Consider the following 21,364-nt stretch of genomic DNA (forward strand, 5'->3'; position numbering starts at 1 on the left):
AGACTTATGTGGTATAAGTGCTTCTTTTCAAGTATTACCGCTTATAGTGTTTATATGTTAACAGTAAATCACTGATAAATGTATATAATGCAATACACATTGTGCCATTTCTCCCTACCCTATGTTAACATATTAACAAAATGAACTAAGAAAACAAAAACTATTTAAAACTAAAAACAAAGGCTATCAACATCACAGATGCGCATCTGAGTAAGTCAACAGCATTTCCCCCTTAACATGAAGGTATTTTCATCAAAAATGCTTCATTGTTTTTAGGCTAGCATTACTTTAGCAGCAGCTGGTCTTCAGGACAAGTATGTCAGAAGTTTTAAGTGCAAAAGACACTGAATTACTCTGAGAAACATCAATCCACATGACTAATGAAAAGAAGCAAACTGCTGGTGTCACCTTAACACAGAATTGTGCATTTTCCCCTTCAGGGTGTGTTTTAGTTCATTTATATCATAAACTTTTGGAGTTCTCATGGCACACCACTGATATGGACTAGTTTGTCAAGGAACCTGTTGGTTTTTAATGTTTAAATTAATACAATAACTACAAAAATGTCAGTGCCTTGGTGGCTTTAAACCACATCAGTTTCAATGTTTTTAAAAATAATGATGCAATTAAATCTATGCTTCTGCAACAATAGTGCAATACAGTATCCTTTCCTGAATAAAGGAGCTGAGGTTTATCCAAGTAGAAGCTTTAGGTAAGGTAGATTGTTGCCAACTACTTACAATCTTGCATGTTTGACATAAAATAGATTAGGAAAGCTTAAACTGATTTGTTAATCTATATTCAGCTAAAGCTTCACATAAGCAGCAATGGAAATGAACATAAGTGCGCTCAATATAAAACACTTTTCAAACTACTCCAAGAAACAAATGACAGAAAGTGGTTAAGAGCAACTAAACATCTGTTGTGTGTACCAGATGTAAAAGAAGCAGAATGGACTCTGTGGTTACTTGCACTATTTGAATTACGTGAGGGTAAAGTTAAGACTTAGTCCACTTCCATCTCTCCAGATTTAGTATGCTGTGAGTTGTCTTTTGTTGAATCTGGTTTAGTTTCAGCCCCACTCTGTCCATCCATTGGTCCGTTGTGTTCACTATTATCTTTTGCCTTGTCTTCAGCAACCTCTACTTTCGGTTTGGGCTTATAAATGATGGGGTTACAGAAATTATCCAGTTCCTAAAGACATGAAGAAAATTGATTATATTAAGAATGTTATGTTACAAATTACCACTAACATTCTGAAGTCCACATATACTTTCTAAATTTCCACATAATTCCACATTGCTGAATAGCTGTTAGCTCATTAAAATACCTTAATGAATTATTTATCTTTTTGGCTAGTGTATGTCAGTGGTTTAAGAAACTATTCAGTCTTTAATATAATAATACATTCTGTATTTATTGTTACTAAATTTCTTCCTCATAATTTATTTTGGCAGGAATAATCTTTATATATTTATTTTGGCCATGACACGTGGCAATCAGAATCCCCTGACCAGGGACTGAACTCGGGTCCTTGGCAGTGAGAGCACAGAGTTCTAACCACTGGAATGCCAGGGAATTCCTAGGAATAATTTTTAATTCATTCCTTTAAATTATGCCTAAAGCTCTGTTATGAGAATTATGTCACATAGCACCTATTTCATAAGTTAAAATTTCTCAAAATTACTTGAAAACTTTTAATAAATGGAATTATATAAATGTATACACTTTTACTTTTGGAAAACAGTAGCTTTTTCTGTTGAAGGAAAAATAAGCCATGGAAGTAAATTCAGTAATAATTTCAAAGATATTATTTTCTATATCCTTGTTTTTTCTGCACGGAAATAAAAGACCATTTCAGTAATGCTACTGAAACACTTTAAATTCTTTTAAGACCAGTGTCACAGAAATTGGGTGGGGTGGGAAAATAGGAGGTAACATCTTGGGGGAATGTTTTAGTGGCAAACTGTTCTTGTCACACTCTGCCTCTCATCAGATTAGGAGTAAATTATAATAGATTCTTTGTAAAACTTTCTCAAAAAGGAAAATACTCTTACTGCTTTATTATTTAAAAACAAAAAAACAGTTTGGCACAGAAGTTGCTCAACATCACTAATCATCAGAAAAATGCAAATCAGAATCACAATGATATGTCTCATAGTTGTCAGAATGACTGTCATCAAAAAGAACACAAATAACATTTTGGTAAGGATATGGAGAAAAGGGAACTCTACGTACATTTCTGATGGAAATGTAAATTGGTATAGCCATTATAGAAAACAGTATGGAGGTTACTAAAAAAGCTGAAAGTTGAATTACTATATGATCGATCCAGCAATTCTACTCCTCACTATCCAGAAATAAGTGAAAATACTAATTTGAAAACATACATGCACACCAGTGTTCCTAGCAGCAGCATTTACAATAGCCAACATGTGGAAGCAACGTAAGTGTCCACGAACAGATGAACGAAGATGTAGCATATGTACACAATGGAATAAAAAGAATGAAGAATGAAAACTTGCTGTGTGCAGCAACACTGATGTTCCTGGAGGGTATTATGCTTACAGAGAGACAAATACTGTATCTTATTACTTACATGTGTAATCTAAAAAATAAATGAATATAACAGAAAAAGACTCACAGATACAGAGAATAAACTAGAGGTTACCAGTGGGGAGAGGGAAGTGAGGGCTTGCAAGATAAGGGTACAGGATTAAGAGATACAAACTAATATGTATAAAAGAAGCTACAAGGAGATACTGTGTAATGGAATATAGCCAATATTTTAGAGGAACTTTAAATGAAGTAAAATCTGGAGAAATATTGAATCATTGTGTATACACTTATAATCCTGTCAATCAAATATACTCCAATAAAAAAATCCCAAATCTGTTTTTGTTTTTAAAATGAATCAAATACCTATGAGTATACTGAACCAAATTTTTAAAAATCACCTGATATTCCATCTCCTCTAGTGGTAGTGGTGTAGTTGCTAAGCTGTCTGACTCTTGCTACCCCATGGACTGTAGCCTGCTAGGCTCCTCTGTCCATGGGATTTCCAGGCAATGGAGTAGTTTAACTTTTCCTTCTCCAGGGGATTCTCCCAACCTAGCAATTGAACCCTGGTCTTTTGCACTGCAGGCAGATTCTTTACTCACTAAGTTACCATCTCCTCTCGATTAACATTATTAGCCTTTTGGTGAACATCCTTCTAGATATATGTCCATGCACACGTATATCCAAACATACAAATCTTAATGAACATGCTAATTTATAGTGAGATAAACTTTAGATTCTGTAATCCTTTTCATGCATCATGTATAAATCTTTGTATCTCAATAGATTTACTGGGCTTCCCTGATGGTCTCATAGCTAAGAATCCATTTGCCAGTGCAGGGGACGCGTCAGGTTCAATCCCTGGTCTGGGAGGATCCCACAGCTGTGAAGCATCTAAGCTTGTGTACCATGACTACTGAGCCTGTGCTCTAGAGCCCACAAGCCACAATAACTAAGCCCATACACTGCCACTACTGAAGCCTGTGCTCTGCAACAAGAGAAGCCATTGCAATGAGAAGGCCACACACCGTAAGAAGAGTTGCCCCTGCTCACCCCAACTAGAGAAAAGCCCACACACAGCAACAAAGACCCAATGCAGCCAAAATTAAATCTGCAAAAAAATACATTTATCTCTCTTATCTTAAATACTATGTTTAACTATTATAATGTGTTGTATATGCATCAGTTTATCTAATTTCTTATTGATAGGTGTTTAGGTTGCTGCCAGTTTTTTGGTATCATTCCGTTCCGTTCCATCGCTCAGTCGTGTCCGACTCTTTGCGACCCCATGGACTGTAGCCTACCAGGCTTCTCCATCCATGGGATTCTCCAGGCAAGAATACTGGAGTGGGTTACCGTTTCCTTCTCCAGGGGATCTTCCCGACCCAGGGATCGAACCCGGGTCTTCCGCATTGGAGGCAGACGCTTTAACCTCTGAGCCACCTAAGCAGGGGTTTATATACTTATGCTGCTGCTGCTGCTAAATCACTTCAGTCGTGTCCGACTCTGTGTGACCCCATAGACAGCAGCCCACCAGGCTCCCCCGTCCCTGGGATTCTCCAGGCAAGAACACTGGAGTGGGTTGCCATTTCCTTCTCCAATATACTTGTGCAGCAGTCAAATTAAGATGAATTCCTGGAATTGTTATTTCTGCATTAAAGGTAAACTCATTTTAAATTTCTATACATATTCTGAAATGATTTCCCAGAAAAAAGCAGTAACGAAATCAAATTGCTCAGAGAAAGGTGTCTATTTCTTCACACCTTTGGCAATTATGGCAAAGACTGTAAATGTAAACAAATAGCCAAATCAGAGAAAAGAGATTTGCATTTCTTCGATTAGTAACGAAGATGAATATCTTTTCATACGTTTATTAGACATCAGCTGTTTTTCCAATGTCTTATTTTTCTACTTAGATGCTGATCTTTAAAGTTTATTCCTATGTTTTTCATGGTGTTTTCTGTAACTTTTGACATTTTCAGTAGTAAGTTTTTAAAATGGAAAGTTTATCTCAGAAGTAAGATTTTACTATGAAATTTTATACATTTCAAACTGTGTCAAAAACAAGCACATACTGTGGTTTTAGAATGGAGATTCAAAAGTGTTATCTAGCCTAGAAAAATCAGACATAATCTCTAGTTGTTGAATTGTTTTATTTTATTGCTTTTACACTTAAAATCTAAAAGCTGTTTTGTGTTTAAGACTAATTAAATCAAGAAACATGATCCACCTAGAATCTCCCTCCCCCCCAAATTAAAGATTAACCTCAAATTCCTATTCTCTATGTTTTTCTGTAAGTTAATTACTTCTCAGTATGGCTCCCATTAAAAAATTTTAGTGACTGAATCCATTATAAGACAGAAGTTTATAGTTTCTTACCTTTGACTTTGCAACTATTTCTGAAACTTTCACCACAGGATCTTGAGTGAGACTTAGTTTGTTCTGTGCGTTCATCTTACTGTTCAGCCAACTCATGGCTTCACTGATATATTTTTCAACCTTTTCAATTTCAGCAGGATCCAAATGATCGTATCTTTCATCCTATTAGAGGGAAAAAAAACTTAATGAGAGGGTTTTTAATAAGCACCAATTTATTGATAATTTGACTTAAAAGATTTAGACTCTTATTGAGTGTGCATTTCACACATACTCATGTGAAGAAGCCATTTACAGATTAACGCAGAACTGAAGAGACTGGGAGAAAGAAAAATCAGTATGCCTTTTTAAGAGGAGAGGCCTCTGAAGAAGTCAGGTTTGGAAAGGAATGACGTGAAGAATATTAAAACTGCAAAGTAGTTTTTAGCCAAGAAAGAAGCTGCATGGAATTAAATCTGCCAAGGAGTAAAATGAAATAAGGTTTAAGTAGGCACAAGCAAGCTAGACAGAAAATTCTGACTCTACAGCAGACTCTGAGTAAGTTGTTGATAAGGAGAAATGAAAAATAAAATAGTCTGAAAAAGACACCTGCAGCTGTCACATGTAGAAGACAATCTAAGAAGTCATGATTTAGACTGGTAGTCTCAAAACCAGGAAGAAGTGACAATGCAGCATACAGAAAGAGGATCTCCTCCCCATTCATCTATCTACATACTTTAAAAAAAATCTCTAGCCTGAACATCTTCCCTGAAATCCCAACTCTATCCAACTTCCAACTTGAATTCTTATTGTAAAGTTTGAAACAACTTACTTGTGTTTCAAATTCACTATTACCTCCCTACCTACTCCTTCCAAGTTTTGCTCATCTCAGTAATTAACAACTATCCTTTCAGGCCAAAAATCCTTATTTTGACTTCTCTGTTTTATCTACATAAAAATGATCAGCTCTGCCTTCAAAATATATGTAGCAGAAATCCAGCCACTTCTTCCCCTTCCACTATCCAGGCTTAGGGTTCCGTCACTTCTTGCTCGTGCTATTTTAATGATTTAACTAGCCTCTGCTTCTTTAGTCTTAAATCATGCTGCTCAGAAGCCTCCAATGGACTCCTATCTCAGGGTAAAAACCAAGCTTTTGTAATGGCCCCTGGGCCCTGCATGATCTGGCAACTAATAACCCCACCCCTACTGTTTTGAGTCCCCTTGGCTTCCTTGCTGTTACTCCAGCACTTTCTCTCCTTGAGATTTTGCAATTGCTTCCTGCCCCCCCCCAACTTTTTTTAGAACATTTTTCTTATCATACATCTTGAACCCTCCCCTCAGCTCCTTTAATTCTCCCCTCAAATGATGTCATCTTACTACTCTGCCTTTCTGACAAATCTCCACATTTGGCAGTCCCTTACTTTTCCCACAGCTCTTAGCATCTTCTGACTTAACCGATTACTGTCTTATCTTTTCCCACAAGCATATCATAGAGTAAGTTCAATGTTTTGTTTGATGCTGTAGTTCCAGGACCTTGAAGAGAGCATAGAACATAATAAACTCAAAATTCTTGAGCATAAATGTCTTGCCTTGCTCTGAAGAATAGTTTAAAGCATATTCAGGAAGCTTTTGACAGCATGGCGAACACTAGGTTGTAATAATAATAAACAGACCCTCCAATACCAGATTTGAAATATTCTTGGTGTTTCTATTTGTCCGCTTGTTCCTTCTTACTTTTACATTATTCTTACATTCTATTTGTACCTGTATGGACACTGACATTGGCAGGCACATTCACAATTGGTACCTGAATTATTCCTTTAGGTTGGCTGGACTGCACTCTATCTTAAAAAATGTACAAATCTTTTATTTCTAAAATAAGTAACCACCTTTCCCACACTGTAGTGAAAAACAGTGCAGTTGTTAAGGGTTTGTATGTTGACTGTAGACTGCTTAGATTTTATCCTGACTACATCGCTACTTCACAAGTTGCTTAAGCACTGCTCTTTTCCTATAAAATAATATTCTTGTCAGAACTGAGATACTCCATGCAAAGTGCTCAAAATTTAGTAAGTGCTTGATAAATGTAAACTATGATAATGCCCTCCCTAAATCTTTGGTGCTGGTCTCTCCAGCCTACTGATGCAGTTTTAACATCAGTGATAAGATATGGGGGAATTACGGTGAATATTTAAAATTGGAATCGGCAAACTTGGGGGCTCCCTGGTGGCTCAGTGGTAAAGAATCTGCCTGCAGTGTAGAAGATGTAGGAGATGGGTTCGATCCCTGGGTCAGAAAGATCCCCTGGAGGAGGAAATGGCAACCTGCTCCAGTATTCTTGCTGGGGAAATCCCATGGACAGAGGAGCCTGGCAGGTCACAGTCCACAGGGTCACAAAGGGTCACATGACTAAGCATAAACAGAAAACTTGTCCTGAATGGGAAAATTAAACCTGCTGAGTTTAATAAAGTTATTTTGGAATACTACCATGCCCATTCATTTACAAACTGTTTATTTGCTCTTGCACTACAACAGCCAAGTTGAGTATATATAGTTGGCCTGCAGAACCTAAAATGTTATTTGTTCATTTAAAGGAAAAGTTTGCTAACTTCTCCTTTAGAGGAAAAAAAAATCAGGTTAATTTTGTCAAATCTTACTGTTATATCCAAATGAACGTAACTTTTATGCAACTAAATATTTGAGGCTAAAAAACAGTGGAAAGGCTAAGGGTCGTTAAGACAGATCTGGGCACAGACATAAAAGAATAAAGGACATGGGAGTTACAGATAAACAAAAAACTGGAAGACCAAGAACAACCAAAAGAAAGAGGCGCCAAGGGACAAAATGAATGCTAGCAGAGTCCGGTTTCAAAGATGCCAGTAAAAAAGTTCAACAAAACCTCTTTTTCACTGTATCAATAATGAAATCCCTAAGAAGAAAACAATGAATTTATTCACTGGATTAATTCAGGGAATTCTAAAAGATTAAAACCACATAACTGCACTTTGGTAGCAACAACTGCTATAGCTCTGCAGCTGAGAACTTTTAAGATTTACCCCATTCTATCTGCGAACCACACACATTACCATTACCACCAATTTGAGTTTCAATACCTTGTTTCTGTATGCTTCTATCACTTTCATGACAAGTTGGATCTTTTTTCCCAAGTCGTTTAAAGCTTTTGGTCTTTCTTCATGTTCCATGTACCTTATTTGAATAGGCTGGCCATATTTCTGTTAAGTTTTTTAAAAAGAAAAAGTTATTATCAGAAAACTTTTATTGTCCTCTGGAGGAGGAAATGGCAGCCCACTCTACTATTCTTGCCTTGAGAATCCCATGAACAGTATGAAAAGGCAAAAAGATATGACACTGAAAGATGAGTCCACCGTCCCCCCAGGTTGGAAGATATCCAGTATGCTACTGGGGAAGAGCGAGGGCAATTTTATTTATAGCTCGAGAAATAAAGAAGTTGCTGGGCCAAAGTGGAAACAATGCTTAGCTGTGGATGTGTCTGGTGGTGAAAGTCAAGACCAATGATGTAAAGGACAATACCGCATAGGAACCTGGCAATTGAAGTGAATTTGAGCAAACCCTGGGACATAGCAGAGGAGAGAGGAGCCTCAGTTCAGCTCAGTCATGTCTGGCTCTTTGCGACTCCATGGACTACAGCACGCCAGGCCTCCCTGTTCATTACCAACTCCCAGAGTTTACTCAAACTCATCTTCATTGAGTCAGTTATGCCATCCAGCCTTCTCATTCTCTGTCATCCCCTTCTCCTCCTGCCTTCAATCTTTCCCAGTATCAGGGTCTTTTCAAATGAGTCAGCTCTTCACATCAGGTGGCCAAAGTATTGGAGTTTCAGCTTTAGCATCAGTCCTTCCAGTGAACATTCTGATTTCCTTTAGGATGGACTGGATGATATCTTTGCAGTCCCAGGGACTCTCAAAAATCTTTTCCAACACCACAGTTCAAAACCATCAATTCTTTGGTGCTCAGCTTTCTTTATAGTCCAACTCTCACATCCATACATGACCACTGGAAAAACCATAGCCTTGACTAGATAGACCTTTGTTGGCAAAGTAATGTCTCTGCTTTTTAATATGCTGTCTAGGTTGGCTATAACTTTTCTTCTAAGGAGTAAGCATCTTTTAATTTCATGGCTGCAGTCACCATCTGCAGTGATTTGGGAACCCCCCAAAATAAAGTCTGTCACTGTTTCCACTGTTTCTCCATCTATGTGCCATGAAGTGATGGGGCCGGATGCCATGATCTTTGTTTTCTGAATGTTGAGTTTTAAGCCAACATTTTCACTCTCCTCTTTCACTTTCATCAAGAGGTCTTTAAGTTCTTTGCTTTCTGCCATAAGGGTGGTGTCATCTGCATATCTGAGGTTATTGATAATTCTCCTGGCAATCTAGATTCTAGCTTGTGCTTCCTCCAGCCCAGCATTTCTCATGATGTACTCTGCATATAAGTTAAATAAGCACAGCGACAATATACATACAGCCTTGATGTACTCCTTTTCCTATTTGGAACCAGTCTGTTGTTTCATGTCCAGTTCTAACTGTTGCTTCCTGATCTGCATACAGATTTCTCAAGAGGCAGGTCAGGTGGTCTGGTATTCCCATCTCTTTCAGAATTTTCCACAGTTTATTGTGATCCACAAAGTCAAAGGATTTGGTATAGTCAATGAAGCAGAAATAGATGTTTTTCTGGAACTCTCTTGCTTTTTTGATGATCCAGTGGATGTTGGAAATTTGATCTCTGGTTCCTCTGCCTTTTCTAAAACCTGCTTGAACATCTGGAAGTTCATGGTTCATATATTATTGAAGCTTGGCTTGGAGAATTTTGAGCATTACTTTGCTAGAGTGTGAGATGAGTGTAATTGTGCAGTAGTTTGAGCATTCTTTGGCATTGCCTTTATTAGGGATTGGAATGAAAACTGACCTTTTCCAGTCCTGTGGCCACTGCTGAGTTTTCCAAATTTGCTGGCATGTTGAGTGCAGCACCTTAACAGCATCATCTTTTAGGATTTGAAATAGCACAACTGGAATTCCATCACCTCCACTAGCTTTATTCCTAGTGATGCTTCCTAAGGCCCACTTGACTTCACATTCCAGGATGTCTGGCTCTAGGTGAGTGATCACACTATTGTGATTATCTGGGTCATGAAGATCTTTTTTGTACAGTTTTTCTGTGTATTCTTGCCACCTCTTAATATCTTCTGCTTCTGTTAGGTCCATACAATTTCTGTCCTTTATTGAGCCCATCTTTGCATGAAATGTTCCCTTGGTATCTCTAATTTTCTTGAAGAGATCTCTAGTCTTTCCCATTCTATTGCAGCACACTAGAGGAGCCTGGTGTGCTGCAATTCATGAGGTTACAAAGAGTCAGGCATAATTTAGCAACTGAATGACAACAAATACAGAAAGATGAATAGGAAAGAAAGGTGGTCAGATCAAAATCTGTCTCCTCTTATTTTCCTACATGGAAATGAGTTCCAGTGGTTATGTGCTTATTCAGTTCTACACAGGGATGTCTATACCTTATGTCCTCCTCTCATTCATTAAGATTACCTTTCGATTCCTCTCAAATCCAAAGAACATTAATTTCTTTAAAGTTGGATGTTAAAAGTTTAAAACTACTAAGAAAACCATAAGAACTATACTGCATCCAGAAATACTGTATTTGAAATTTGGTTTCAAATATTTATAATGCATATAACTCTGTACATGCAACAAACATGGTTATTGGGATTTCCTGGTATTTACTACCTATTAACTATTATTTATGCCATACTTATTTATTAGATTAGTATGTGTGTGTTAAGTATAGTGCTTAAAAACAAGAAAGCCCTTTGGCCCCTCACCCCAGGTGCACAGAAGCAGACAGTGTCTAAATTGTAAAACAGCCTCTGTAACTGTGAGGAGGGGATACATTAGAGAAAAGATAAATATTTTCTTTCCAATTCTTTACATACGTAAATATAAATCAGCTTAGAGTAATTTTAAGTTTTCAGAAAAGTTACAAAGGAAACAATGTCAAGCCAAGCACCTTTTATTGCTTTTCTCTAATGTTAGCATCTTATACCATTATGGAACATTTGTCAAAACCAAGAAATCAACACTGGTGTATTACTATTAAATATTGACTGAACTCCAGATTATTTGGATTTCATCTTTTTCTTTTCCAGGATACCATACTGCATTTAGTCTATTTACATTGTACTTGTAAATGTTTTTGAAAGGGGAGTAAGTTATAAAAGCCATCTTATAAAAATAGTAAAGCCCATGAAAACTTCTGTAACATTCATTTCTATGGTTATGTATATATTGGAAGCAAAATAATACATTCTTGGAGCTTATGGGCTTTTCAGTTACTTCTATTGGCCTCAGCTGTCTGGCTTGTTCCTCCAGCCCAATTTATATATATATATTCCTTTAAAGGAGATGGGAAGTAAAAAACACCAAGAGGATAAAATATGGTAAAGCTTAGTTTTGCTTTCATAAGCACAGGCTTTCAAGGTGCTTTTTAAATATTCCCTTTGGAAGTAATTTATTGGCAAGATATTAACCTTTAAACAAATTTTTTTACATGTACCCCAATATGCATTGCAGCACAATTTACAATAGCCAGTACGTGGAAACAACCTAGATTCCATCGACAGATAAATGGTAGAGAAGATTTGGTACATTTATTTTCTTTTGCTTTCAAGTTACAGAAATTCTTTTGCACTTCAACCTCTCCATCACTAAAGGGCTGCCTTTCCCCATACTCAGGGTCTTTATTAATGTCATCACTTAGCATACGTGTATTTACTCACTACTCAAAGAATGGTTTAGGGACCAACAGCATCAGAATCTCTCAGAAGCTTATTAAAAAATGCAGAATCATGGGCCCAACTCAGGTATACTGAATTTTTTGCATCTCAGTAAAGGCTATGGTTTTTCCCGTGGTCATGTATGGATGTGAGAGTTGGACTGTGAAGAAAGCTGGTCGCCGAAGAATTGATGCTTTTGAACTGTGGTGCTGGAGAAGACTCTTGAGAGTCCCTTGGACTGCAAGGAGATCCAACCAGTCCATTCTAAAGGAGATCAATCCTGGGTGTTCATTGGAAGGACTGATGCTAAAGCTGAAACTCCAATACTTTGGCCACCTCATGTGTCGAGTTGACTCACTGGAAAAGAGTCTGATGCTAGGAAGAATTGGGGGTGGGAGGAGATGGGGACGACAGAGAATGAGATGGCTGGATGGCATCACCGACTCGATGGACATGAGTTTGAGTGAACTCCGGGAGTTGGTGATGGACAGGGAGGCCTGGCGCGCTGTGATTCATGGGGTCGCAGAGTCGGACACGACTGAGCGACTGAACTGAACTGAAAGGCCCCAGGTTATTCATGTGCACATTAAAGCTATGATCCTCACTAAGATGGAAAGACTAAAATTTCCTGTCCTCCTTCCAATCTAAGCTTCTAAACTTTTGAAGTTTTTTTGTTTTTCCAGGATGGGGGGTGAGGGTTGGGTGGCGAGCAGGAGGAAAATAGTGTTTTTTTCTTAAATCAGACCACAGACCTAGAAAAAGGGGACCTGGTGGACACACCTCCTTATTTATTTTTTTAAAAGGACATTGAAGAGCAGGGGTACTATTTTTGAAGTTGTTTGCTGGCCTGGTGTCCCCAGTAGTGTGAACATACGAAAGGGCAGTGTGTTAACTGCTCAAAATCAGAGCAGTCAAGGGGGGGAGAGAGGAAGAGCAAAAGTGACTCCTCTAATGGATAAAGGTCAGGTTGACAAGTCACTTCTTAATGACATCTCAGAAATCATGGCTCATATAACAGTAATATTAACACTCTGATCATGTGCTAATTGGAAGAGGTCAAACGGGAGATGGCGAGAGTGAACATCAACATTTTAGGAACCAGTGAACTAAAAGACTGGAATGGGTGAATTTAATCAGATGACCAATGTATCTACTACTGTGGGCAAGAATCCCTTAGAAAAAATGGAGTAGCCAACATAGTCAACAAAAGAGTCCGGAATGCACTTCTTGAGTGCAATTTGAAAAACAACAGAACAATCTCTGTTCATTTCCAAGGCAAATCATTTAATATCACAGAAATCCAAGTCTATGCCCCAACCAGTAATGCTAAAGAAGCTGAAGTTGAATGGTTCTATGAAGACCTAAAAGACCTCCTAGAACGAACACCCAAAAACATGTCCTCTTCATTATAGCGGACTGGAATGCAAAAGTAAGAAGTCAAGAGATACCTGGAGTAATAGGCAAATTTGGCCTTGGAGTACAAAATGAAGCAGGGCAAAGGCTAATAGAGTTTTGCCAAGAGAACACACTGGTCATAGCAAACACCCTCCTTCCAACAACACAAGAGAAGACTCCACATGGACGTCACCAGATGGTCAATACCGAAATCAGATTGATTGTATTCTTTGCAGCCAAAGATGGAGAAGCTCTATACAGTCAGCAAAAATAAGACTGGGAGCTGACTGTGACTCAGATCATGAACTCCTTATTGCCAAATTCAGGTTTATATTGAAGAAAGTAGGGAAAACCACTAGACCATTCAGGTATGACCTAAATCAAATCCCTTAACGATTATAATAGATTCAAGGGATTAGATCTGATAAACAAAGTGCCTGAGGAACTATGGACGGAGGCTCATGACATTGTATAGGTGGTAGTGATCAGGACCATCCCCAAGGAAAAGAAATGCAAAAAGGCAAAATGGCTGTCTGAGGAGGCCTTACAAATAGCTGAGAAAGGAAGACAGGTGAAAAGCAAATGAGAAAAAGATATACCCATTTAAATGCACAGTTCCAAAGAATAGCAAGGAGAGATAAGAACGCCTTCCTCAGTGATCAATGCAAAGAAACAGAGGAAAACAACAGAATAGGAAAGTCTAGAGATCTCTTCAAGAAAATTAGAGCTACCAAGGGAACATTTCATGCAAAGATGGGCTCGATAAAGGACAGAAATGGTATGGACCTAACAGAAGCAGAAGATATTAAGAGGTGGCAAGAATACACAGGAGAACGATACAAAAAAGATTTTCATGACCCAGATAATCACAATGGTGTGATCACTCACCTAGAACCAAACATCCTGGAATGTGAAATCAAGTGGGCCTTAGGAAGCATCACTAGGAACAAAGCTAGTGGAGGTGATGGAATTCCAGTTGTGTTATTTCAAATCCTAAAAGATGATGTTGTTAAGGTGCTGCACTCAACATGCCAACAAATTTGGAAAACTCAGCAGTGGCCACAGGACTGGAAAAGGTCAGTTTTCATTCTAATCCCAAAGAAAGGCAATGTACTCATCTCACACGCTAGCAAAGTAATGCTCAAAATTCTCCAAGCCAGGCTTCAACAATATGTGAACCATGAACTTCCAGATGTTCAAGCTGGATGAAAAGCCAGACGAACTGGAGATCAAATTTCCAACATCCACTGGATCATCAAAAAAGCAAGAGAGTTCCAGAAAAACATCTATTTCTGCATTATTGACTATGCCAAAGCCTTTGACTGTGTGGATCACAACAAACTGTGGAAAATTCTGGAAGAGATGGGAATACCAGACCACCTGACCTACCTCCTGAGAAATCTGTATGCAGATCAGGAAGCAACAGCAGAACTGGACATGGAACAACAGACTGGTTCCAAATTGGGAAAGGAGTGCATCAAGGCTGTATATTATCACCGTGCTTATTTTACCTATATGCAGAGTATTTAACATATATGCAGAGTATATCTTCCGAAATGCTGGGCTATATAAAGCACAAGCTGGAATCAAGATTGCCGGGAGAATATCAATAACTTCAGATACGCAGATGGCACCAACCTTTTGGCAAAAAGTAAAAAAGAACTGAAGAGCCTCTTGATGAAAGAGGAGAGTGACAAAGTTGACTTAAAACTCAACATTCGAAAAACTATAATCACGGCATCCAGTCCCATCACTTCGTGGCAAATAGATGGGGAAAACAACGAAAACAGTGAGAGACTACTTTTTGGGGTCCAAAATCACTGCAGAGGGCAACTGCAGCCATGAAATTAGAAGACGCTTGTTCCTTGGAAGAAAAGCCATGACAAACCTAGGCAGTATATTAAAAAGCAGAGACATTACTTTGCCAACAATGGTCTGTCTAGTCAAAGCTTTGGTTTTTCCAGTAGTCACGTATGGATGTAACAGTTGGACCATAAAGAAAGCTGAGCACCGAAGAATTGATGCTTTTGAACTGTGGTGTTGGAGAAGACTCTTGAGAGTCCCTTGGTCTGCAAGAAGATCACACCAGTCAATATCCTGAATATTCATCAGAAGGACTGATTTTGAACCTGAAACTCCAATACTTTCACCACCTGATGCGAAGAACTGACTCATTGGAAAAGACCCTGATGCTGGGAAAGACTGAAGGCAGGAGAAGAAGGGGATGACAGAGGATGAGATGGTTGGATGGCATCACTGACTTGATAGACATGAGTTTGAGCAAGCTCCAGGAGTTGGTGATGGACAGGGAAGCCTCATGTGCTGCAGTCCATTGGGACACGACTGAACGACTGAACTGAACATCTGCTAGATTTTCATATCTGAGTATCATAATAGACAAGAATGATTATGCATTATTTATTTTCAATTATCATTAGCAATCCTCACCTTCTAAATGAAGAGAGAGTATTTCCTGTTAAACATATCTACCTTAGAAATTTCTTATGTATTAATTAAACACATACACTGTGTTCTTACCATAATTTTTAGGACAATTTAATGTCCTGTTCAACACTAATATGGACTTTAAGAAGTTTACCTTTAATTCTTGAAGCTTATCCATATATACTTGTTTAGGTTGGTCCTCTCCTTCTTCGTAAAGCCAATTTTCTGTGTCTTCCAATATTGCAGACAGTTTATTCAAGTCCTAGTTATATAGTTAAGAGATACTGATTGAAAATACTCTCCTTAGAAATAAAAGTCATCAAGCAAGGACAAAATGTTTCTCAAATATAAAAAATTAATTTTTTTCTGGTTTCTTATTTATAAACATGTTTTCACTAGACTTCTCAAATTTGGAAAAATAACTAAGAACCATTCCTAAATGTGCTCAAAGAGATTGACAACAAAAACACATTTGCAACATTTATTTATATATTTATATTAGCATGCTCAAGCAAATATTAAATAAGTCTAATAAAAACCTACAAAACTTAGACTTACTTCTTGAGTGATGAATTTTTCATAGACAGTGCCAAGCTTGTCTCTAAAATCATATACATATTCTTCAACAGCATTCTTTGCATCATTTCTTTCTTTCTCTAACTTATCCTGCATTATCATCTTCCCCTATTCAAAAAGTTTTACATTAGTTGCCATGAAAACACTAGGGAAATAAAAACCAAAACTATAATGAAATATCACTTCACACCTACTAGGATGAGTATAATCAAGAAATGGAAAATAAGTGTTGGTGATTATTTGTAGAATTTGAAACCCTTGTACATTGCTGTTGGGAACATACAATAATGTCCCTCTTAGGGAAAACTTTGGTGGCTCCTAAAGAAGCTAAACAAAGAATTACAATGTGACCCAGCAGTTTCACTCCTAGACATATAATTAAAGAAATGAAAGCAGGAACTCAGTTATTTGTCACCCATTATTCACTGCAGCATTATTTACAATAAGCAAAAGGTGGAAACAACTCATTTGTCCTTGAAAATGTGAATGGACAAATAAAATGTATATATACAAAATGGAACGTTATTCTACTATAAAAAGAAAGTTATGACACGTTACAAATTTGATGAACCTTGAAAACATTATGCTCAGTGAAATAATACAGACACAAAGAATAAATATTGTATGATTACATTTATATGAGTTATCTAATACAAATTCAAAGAGATAGAAAGTAGATTAGTTTCTTGGGGGTTGGGGAAGGGAGGAATGGTGAGTTTTTAGTGGTTAGAGTTTCTGTTTGGGGTGATGAAAAAGTTTTGGGAAAGACTGTCAATTAAAAAAATTATTTTTAAATAGACTAATGTACGTTAGTGTTCAAATCCTAGGTTTCCCATTTATTAGCTTTGAAATTGCAGCAAAATTGCCTAACCTAAGCCTCAGTTTTCTTATCCTAGAGAGCATACTTCTAGATATCTTGTATGGCTATTAATAAGATTGACATATTCACATAAAGTATTCAGGACAGTGCCTGACACATAACTGGTACTGAATAAATGTTAGCTTTGGTAAGTGATACATTATAGTGGTTGTGATCTTGAGCTTTGGAGACAGACTACTGGGCTCCAAAACAAAGGTTACTTGCTGAACTTGGGTGATTCAGTCTACTTCTGCCAGTTTCCTCATCTTTTAAATGCAGATCTCTAACAGTACTTAGATTTTATAGGTTTGAAGATTAAAGAGGATAGCAAAGTATTTAAAGATGTTAGCAAAAATCATTGTTAAATCAAAAGCCAAGAAAGAATCCATAATAAATATTTGTACTTTAACAAAAACATAATATTTTAAACATAATACAATGCACTGATATTTGTAAATTTGAAATAGCAAGACAATTAGCACAACATTGTAAACTACACTCCAATATGATTATTTTAAAAATAAAATGAGACATTTAAAAAATTTGTGAAAAAATCTTACACACAAAATTTTTGCACTTCCACACAATTAATTTCTTTGGGAAAGTTAGTCTCAAATAATACAAATTCAGAATTATTTGGGATCTCTAGAAATGCCTGCTTCATATAAAATGTAGCTTTTAACAATTCATGAATAGGTGACATAGGTAGGTACTAGAAAGAGAACACTGTAAAGTCAAAATCTCTTGAGGAAATTCCTAGAATAATGTGCAGCAGTTGGAGAATATGCAGCACTTCAAAGAAAACTGCTGGTCAAGCCTGTAGAAGTTAGGAACTACCACCTAAATGTAAATTAAAAAAAAACAAAACTTTTTACACAACTATTGGTAAAGAAACCAAACTCTTTTCCTCAAGAGAGTGTAAAATGAACATATAAACATGTGAAGAAAATTTCAAGAATGACAACAGTTTCTAAAAAAGTATCAAATGGAAGTAAGAAGACATTCTGAATTGAACCTTAATCTTTAAGGACCACACATTTGAAGAGGGGAGCTAGTAATACTTCCCTATACAATGTCTGCTGAGTGTGCTACTGTTAAGACACAATAAAAGGAGTAAGAATTATTAGTGTTGTAAAGGCATTTCTCTGTAGTGGAGACAAGCCATGTTTTTCATATAACTAAGGTGAAAGCTTGGAGAAGGCAATGGCAACCCACTCCAGTACTCTAGACTGGAAAATCCCATGGACGGAGGAGCCTGGTGGGCTGCAGTCCAATGGGGTCGTTAAGAGTTGGACACGAGTGAGCGACTTCACTTTCACTTTTCACTTTCATGCATTGGAGATGGAAATGGCAACCCACTCCAGTGTTGCCTGGAAAATCCCAGGGACGGGGGAGCCTGTTGGGCTGCCGTCTATGGGGTCACACAGAGTTGGACATAACTGAAGCAACTTAGCAGCAAGGTGAAAGCTACAACTGTCCATGACACTAATACGCTCAGCATTTTGTCCAAAATAAAGCAGTTCAATAATGTATTTAATAATTTCTTATGAGTTACAGACTAGTTCCCTAAATTTGAGGGATAATTATTCTACAAAAATTTCAGAATACACTACCACTGATTTCAACATCAATTCAGATTTATATACCTCATTTTCAATGTAGCTGTTGAGAAGATCTTGGCCCAGTTGTCTACACAGGCTACTCTGGATAGGTAGATCAATACTCTTGACTTTTCCTTTTTTAATGTTCTGGTTCAGTCGCTCTTGTTTCTCTGAGAGAGCAGACTGCAAAAGAAATGCAAGAGAAGCATAAGTTTCTCTAGCTTAAAAATAGACTTAAGAGACTGATTTCTGATGAAACAAAGTAAAATCAAAACTATTATCTACCATACCTTAAAAATATTACTTTAATACTGATAGTATTTTACACTCTTGTATACACTAAATCTTTCTACATAGAAAAATACTGGGCAGGGAAACAAACTGAAACCACAATGAAATACCATTTCCTACCCACTAGGATGACTTATAATGAAAAAAAAAAAAAAGAGGAAAATAAGAGATGGTGAAAATATAGAGAAATTGGAATTCTTATACATTGTTGACAAGATAGAAAAATATGACAGCCATTTTGGAAAACAGGCAGTTCCTAAAATTGTAAGCACAGAGATATTATATGACGCAGCAATTCCATTCCTGGGTATGAGCCCAAGAAAAATGAAAATATATATCCACATAAAACCTGTATATGGTTGTTCAAAACAGCATTACTCATAAAAGTCAAGATGTAGAAAAAAATTCAAGTGTCCATGAGTTGATGAATGAATAAATGTGGTATCCATCTGTATGATACAATATTACTCAACCATAAAAGGGAATGAAGTACTGATATATCCTACAACCTGGATAAACCTTGAAAATATGCTTAGCAAAAAGAAGCCAGTCATTAAAGGATCACATACTGTATTGCTGTGTTTATATGAAATGTCTAGAATAAGCAAGTTTATAATTCAAAAATATTAGTGGCTGGCTAGGGCTGGCAGGGGGAGTGTTGGGGGGGGAAATAAAGAGTTACTGCTAATGGGTACACGGCTTCTTTCTGGAGTGATGAAAATGTTGTAAAATTGTGATAATGATTACATAACCGAGTACATTAAAAACCTTTGAATTGCACTCTTAAATGGGAAAACTGCATGATATGTAAATTATGTCTCAATAGAGCCGTTGAATAAAGACAAAACAATGAATAAAAAAATTTAGAAAAACAGGTGTCAAGTTTTATATTACTTGAGAAACTAGGATTTAAAATCGAGTCTTTGCAGCCTTTGGAAAAAAAATCTATACAAACCATCCCAGATTAAATTCTGTTGAGGTTAGAAAAATATGTCAAAGAAGATAGTGTAGAGCTGTAGCCAGCCATATTCATCTGGGTGGGTGGTGCAGGGTATTTCTCCCTTCTCTTTTATCAGCACTCATTTTCTCAGTAAAATAATGACTCTTAATAATAGTCATTTATCCTTTAAAACTTTTACTTCCCAAAATATAATTTTTGTACTAAGAATGCTTTATGATATGCAGCATGCACCACAGAGTGGTTAATTTTGAGGTGCTGCATTATTGCTAATTTAAGTTTTCTTCATTTGTCCTATTCTAGTTTCTATTTTCTGAGATTGTATGATTTTTAATGAGAAAAAAAAGTTAAAAGACACAAAAGACACAAACACAATAACAGTATACTGGTTTCCCTAGTGGCTCAGATGGTAAAGAATCTGCTTGCAATGCAGGAGACTCGGGTTCAACCCCTGGGTCTGGAAGATCCCCTGGAGAAGGAAATGGCAACCCACTCCTATATTCTTGCCTAGAAAATCTACTATCCATGGGGTTGCAGAGTCAGACTTGACTGAGCAATTAAGCACAGTAATAGTAGAACAAACCTTTGTTTTGGTTCCTGTATGGTCAATTTCTTCCTCTGGAGTGTGTTCAGCATGACATTTTTGATGACCTCCTTCTTCTTGGTCAACCTGCATTTTATCCTGCAAAGAAAATGAGTAACTGACAATAGTCTCTTTTTCTTTCTTTTTTCTGTTTTTGGTAATGAACAGCATCTTAAGAGTTCAAGCCTGTTTTCACATTTGTGAAGATAGTAAAGTAGAAGCTCACTATTTCTGAAATGCGAGTAACTATTAATATACTCAGGTTGACAGTAAGTAAAATGAAATGATCTATTTGATGCTATGTGAATAAATCCTGTTTTTCACCTGTGACCAAATAACTGCAAATAAATGGAAAATTGTTCTTAAGTAACATTCACAACCAAGATTGACCAAAAAAAAGAATGTTAAACTTGACACAAAAAATGTTCATAAAGAACTTAATGTGGGAAAATAAATGGAAAAAGATACAAAATTTATGTATTACACATAAATTCAATTGTATTTTTAAAATCTAGGAAAATACTCAAATACATAAAAACTGTCAAAGTAGATGTCTCTGAATTATAAAAAATGTCAACTTTTATGATTTTTTTTTAACTCTAAAAGACAAATTTCCAACTCATAAGACTGCCAAAATGGACTCCCAACTTGGCAAAAAAAATCACAAGTATTAGGTTTTTCTGATCTTCCTTAATCTTACCTACCACTATCCTCCTAAAAGGAAGAAAGTTTGGCACTCAGGAATTGGGATAATTTAGGTGTTCAGATATACATGGAGTTAAAGCATTATTACATATAATGTCCATAAGGTTATCTTGCCTGATGCTTATTTGTGCCGAAGAGAAAAACATGTTGTTAGAAGACAACTTATAGCAGTGTTCTTTGTTAAGTCAAGAACTGAAATTCCATCCCTACTGCTCCC

The 21,364-nt window shown here is 36.9% G+C and overlaps 1 protein-coding gene across 2 annotated transcripts in view; it reads right to left on the reverse strand.

Annotated features, from left to right (window-relative positions):
- Positions 1–1,005: 1,005 nt before the first annotated feature.
- HSPA4L (heat shock protein family A (Hsp70) member 4 like) overlaps positions 1,006–21,364 on the reverse strand; it is a 60,909-nt gene continuing 40,550 nt past the window's right edge. For both annotated transcript variants that reach the window (XM_055404321.2, XM_055404322.2), the window contains 7 exons: positions 20,443–20,541; positions 18,656–18,793; positions 16,133–16,258; positions 15,729–15,836; positions 8,028–8,147; positions 4,939–5,100; positions 1,006–1,194 (listed from right to left, as the gene is read on the reverse strand). In XM_055404321.2, coding sequence (XP_055260296.1) covers positions 1,006–1,194; positions 4,939–5,100; positions 8,028–8,147; positions 15,729–15,836; positions 16,133–16,258; positions 18,656–18,793; positions 20,443–20,541 — 942 coding nt within the window. The remainder of the gene's footprint in view (positions 1,195–4,938; positions 5,101–8,027; positions 8,148–15,728; positions 15,837–16,132; positions 16,259–18,655; positions 18,794–20,442; positions 20,542–21,364) is intronic.

Source organism: Moschus berezovskii, chromosome 19, assembly GCF_049115385.1.
Source record: "Moschus berezovskii isolate FMDL1 chromosome 19, NW_MosBer_1.0, whole genome shotgun sequence".
Classification (NCBI taxonomy): Eukaryota; Metazoa; Chordata; class Mammalia; order Artiodactyla; family Moschidae; genus Moschus; species Moschus berezovskii.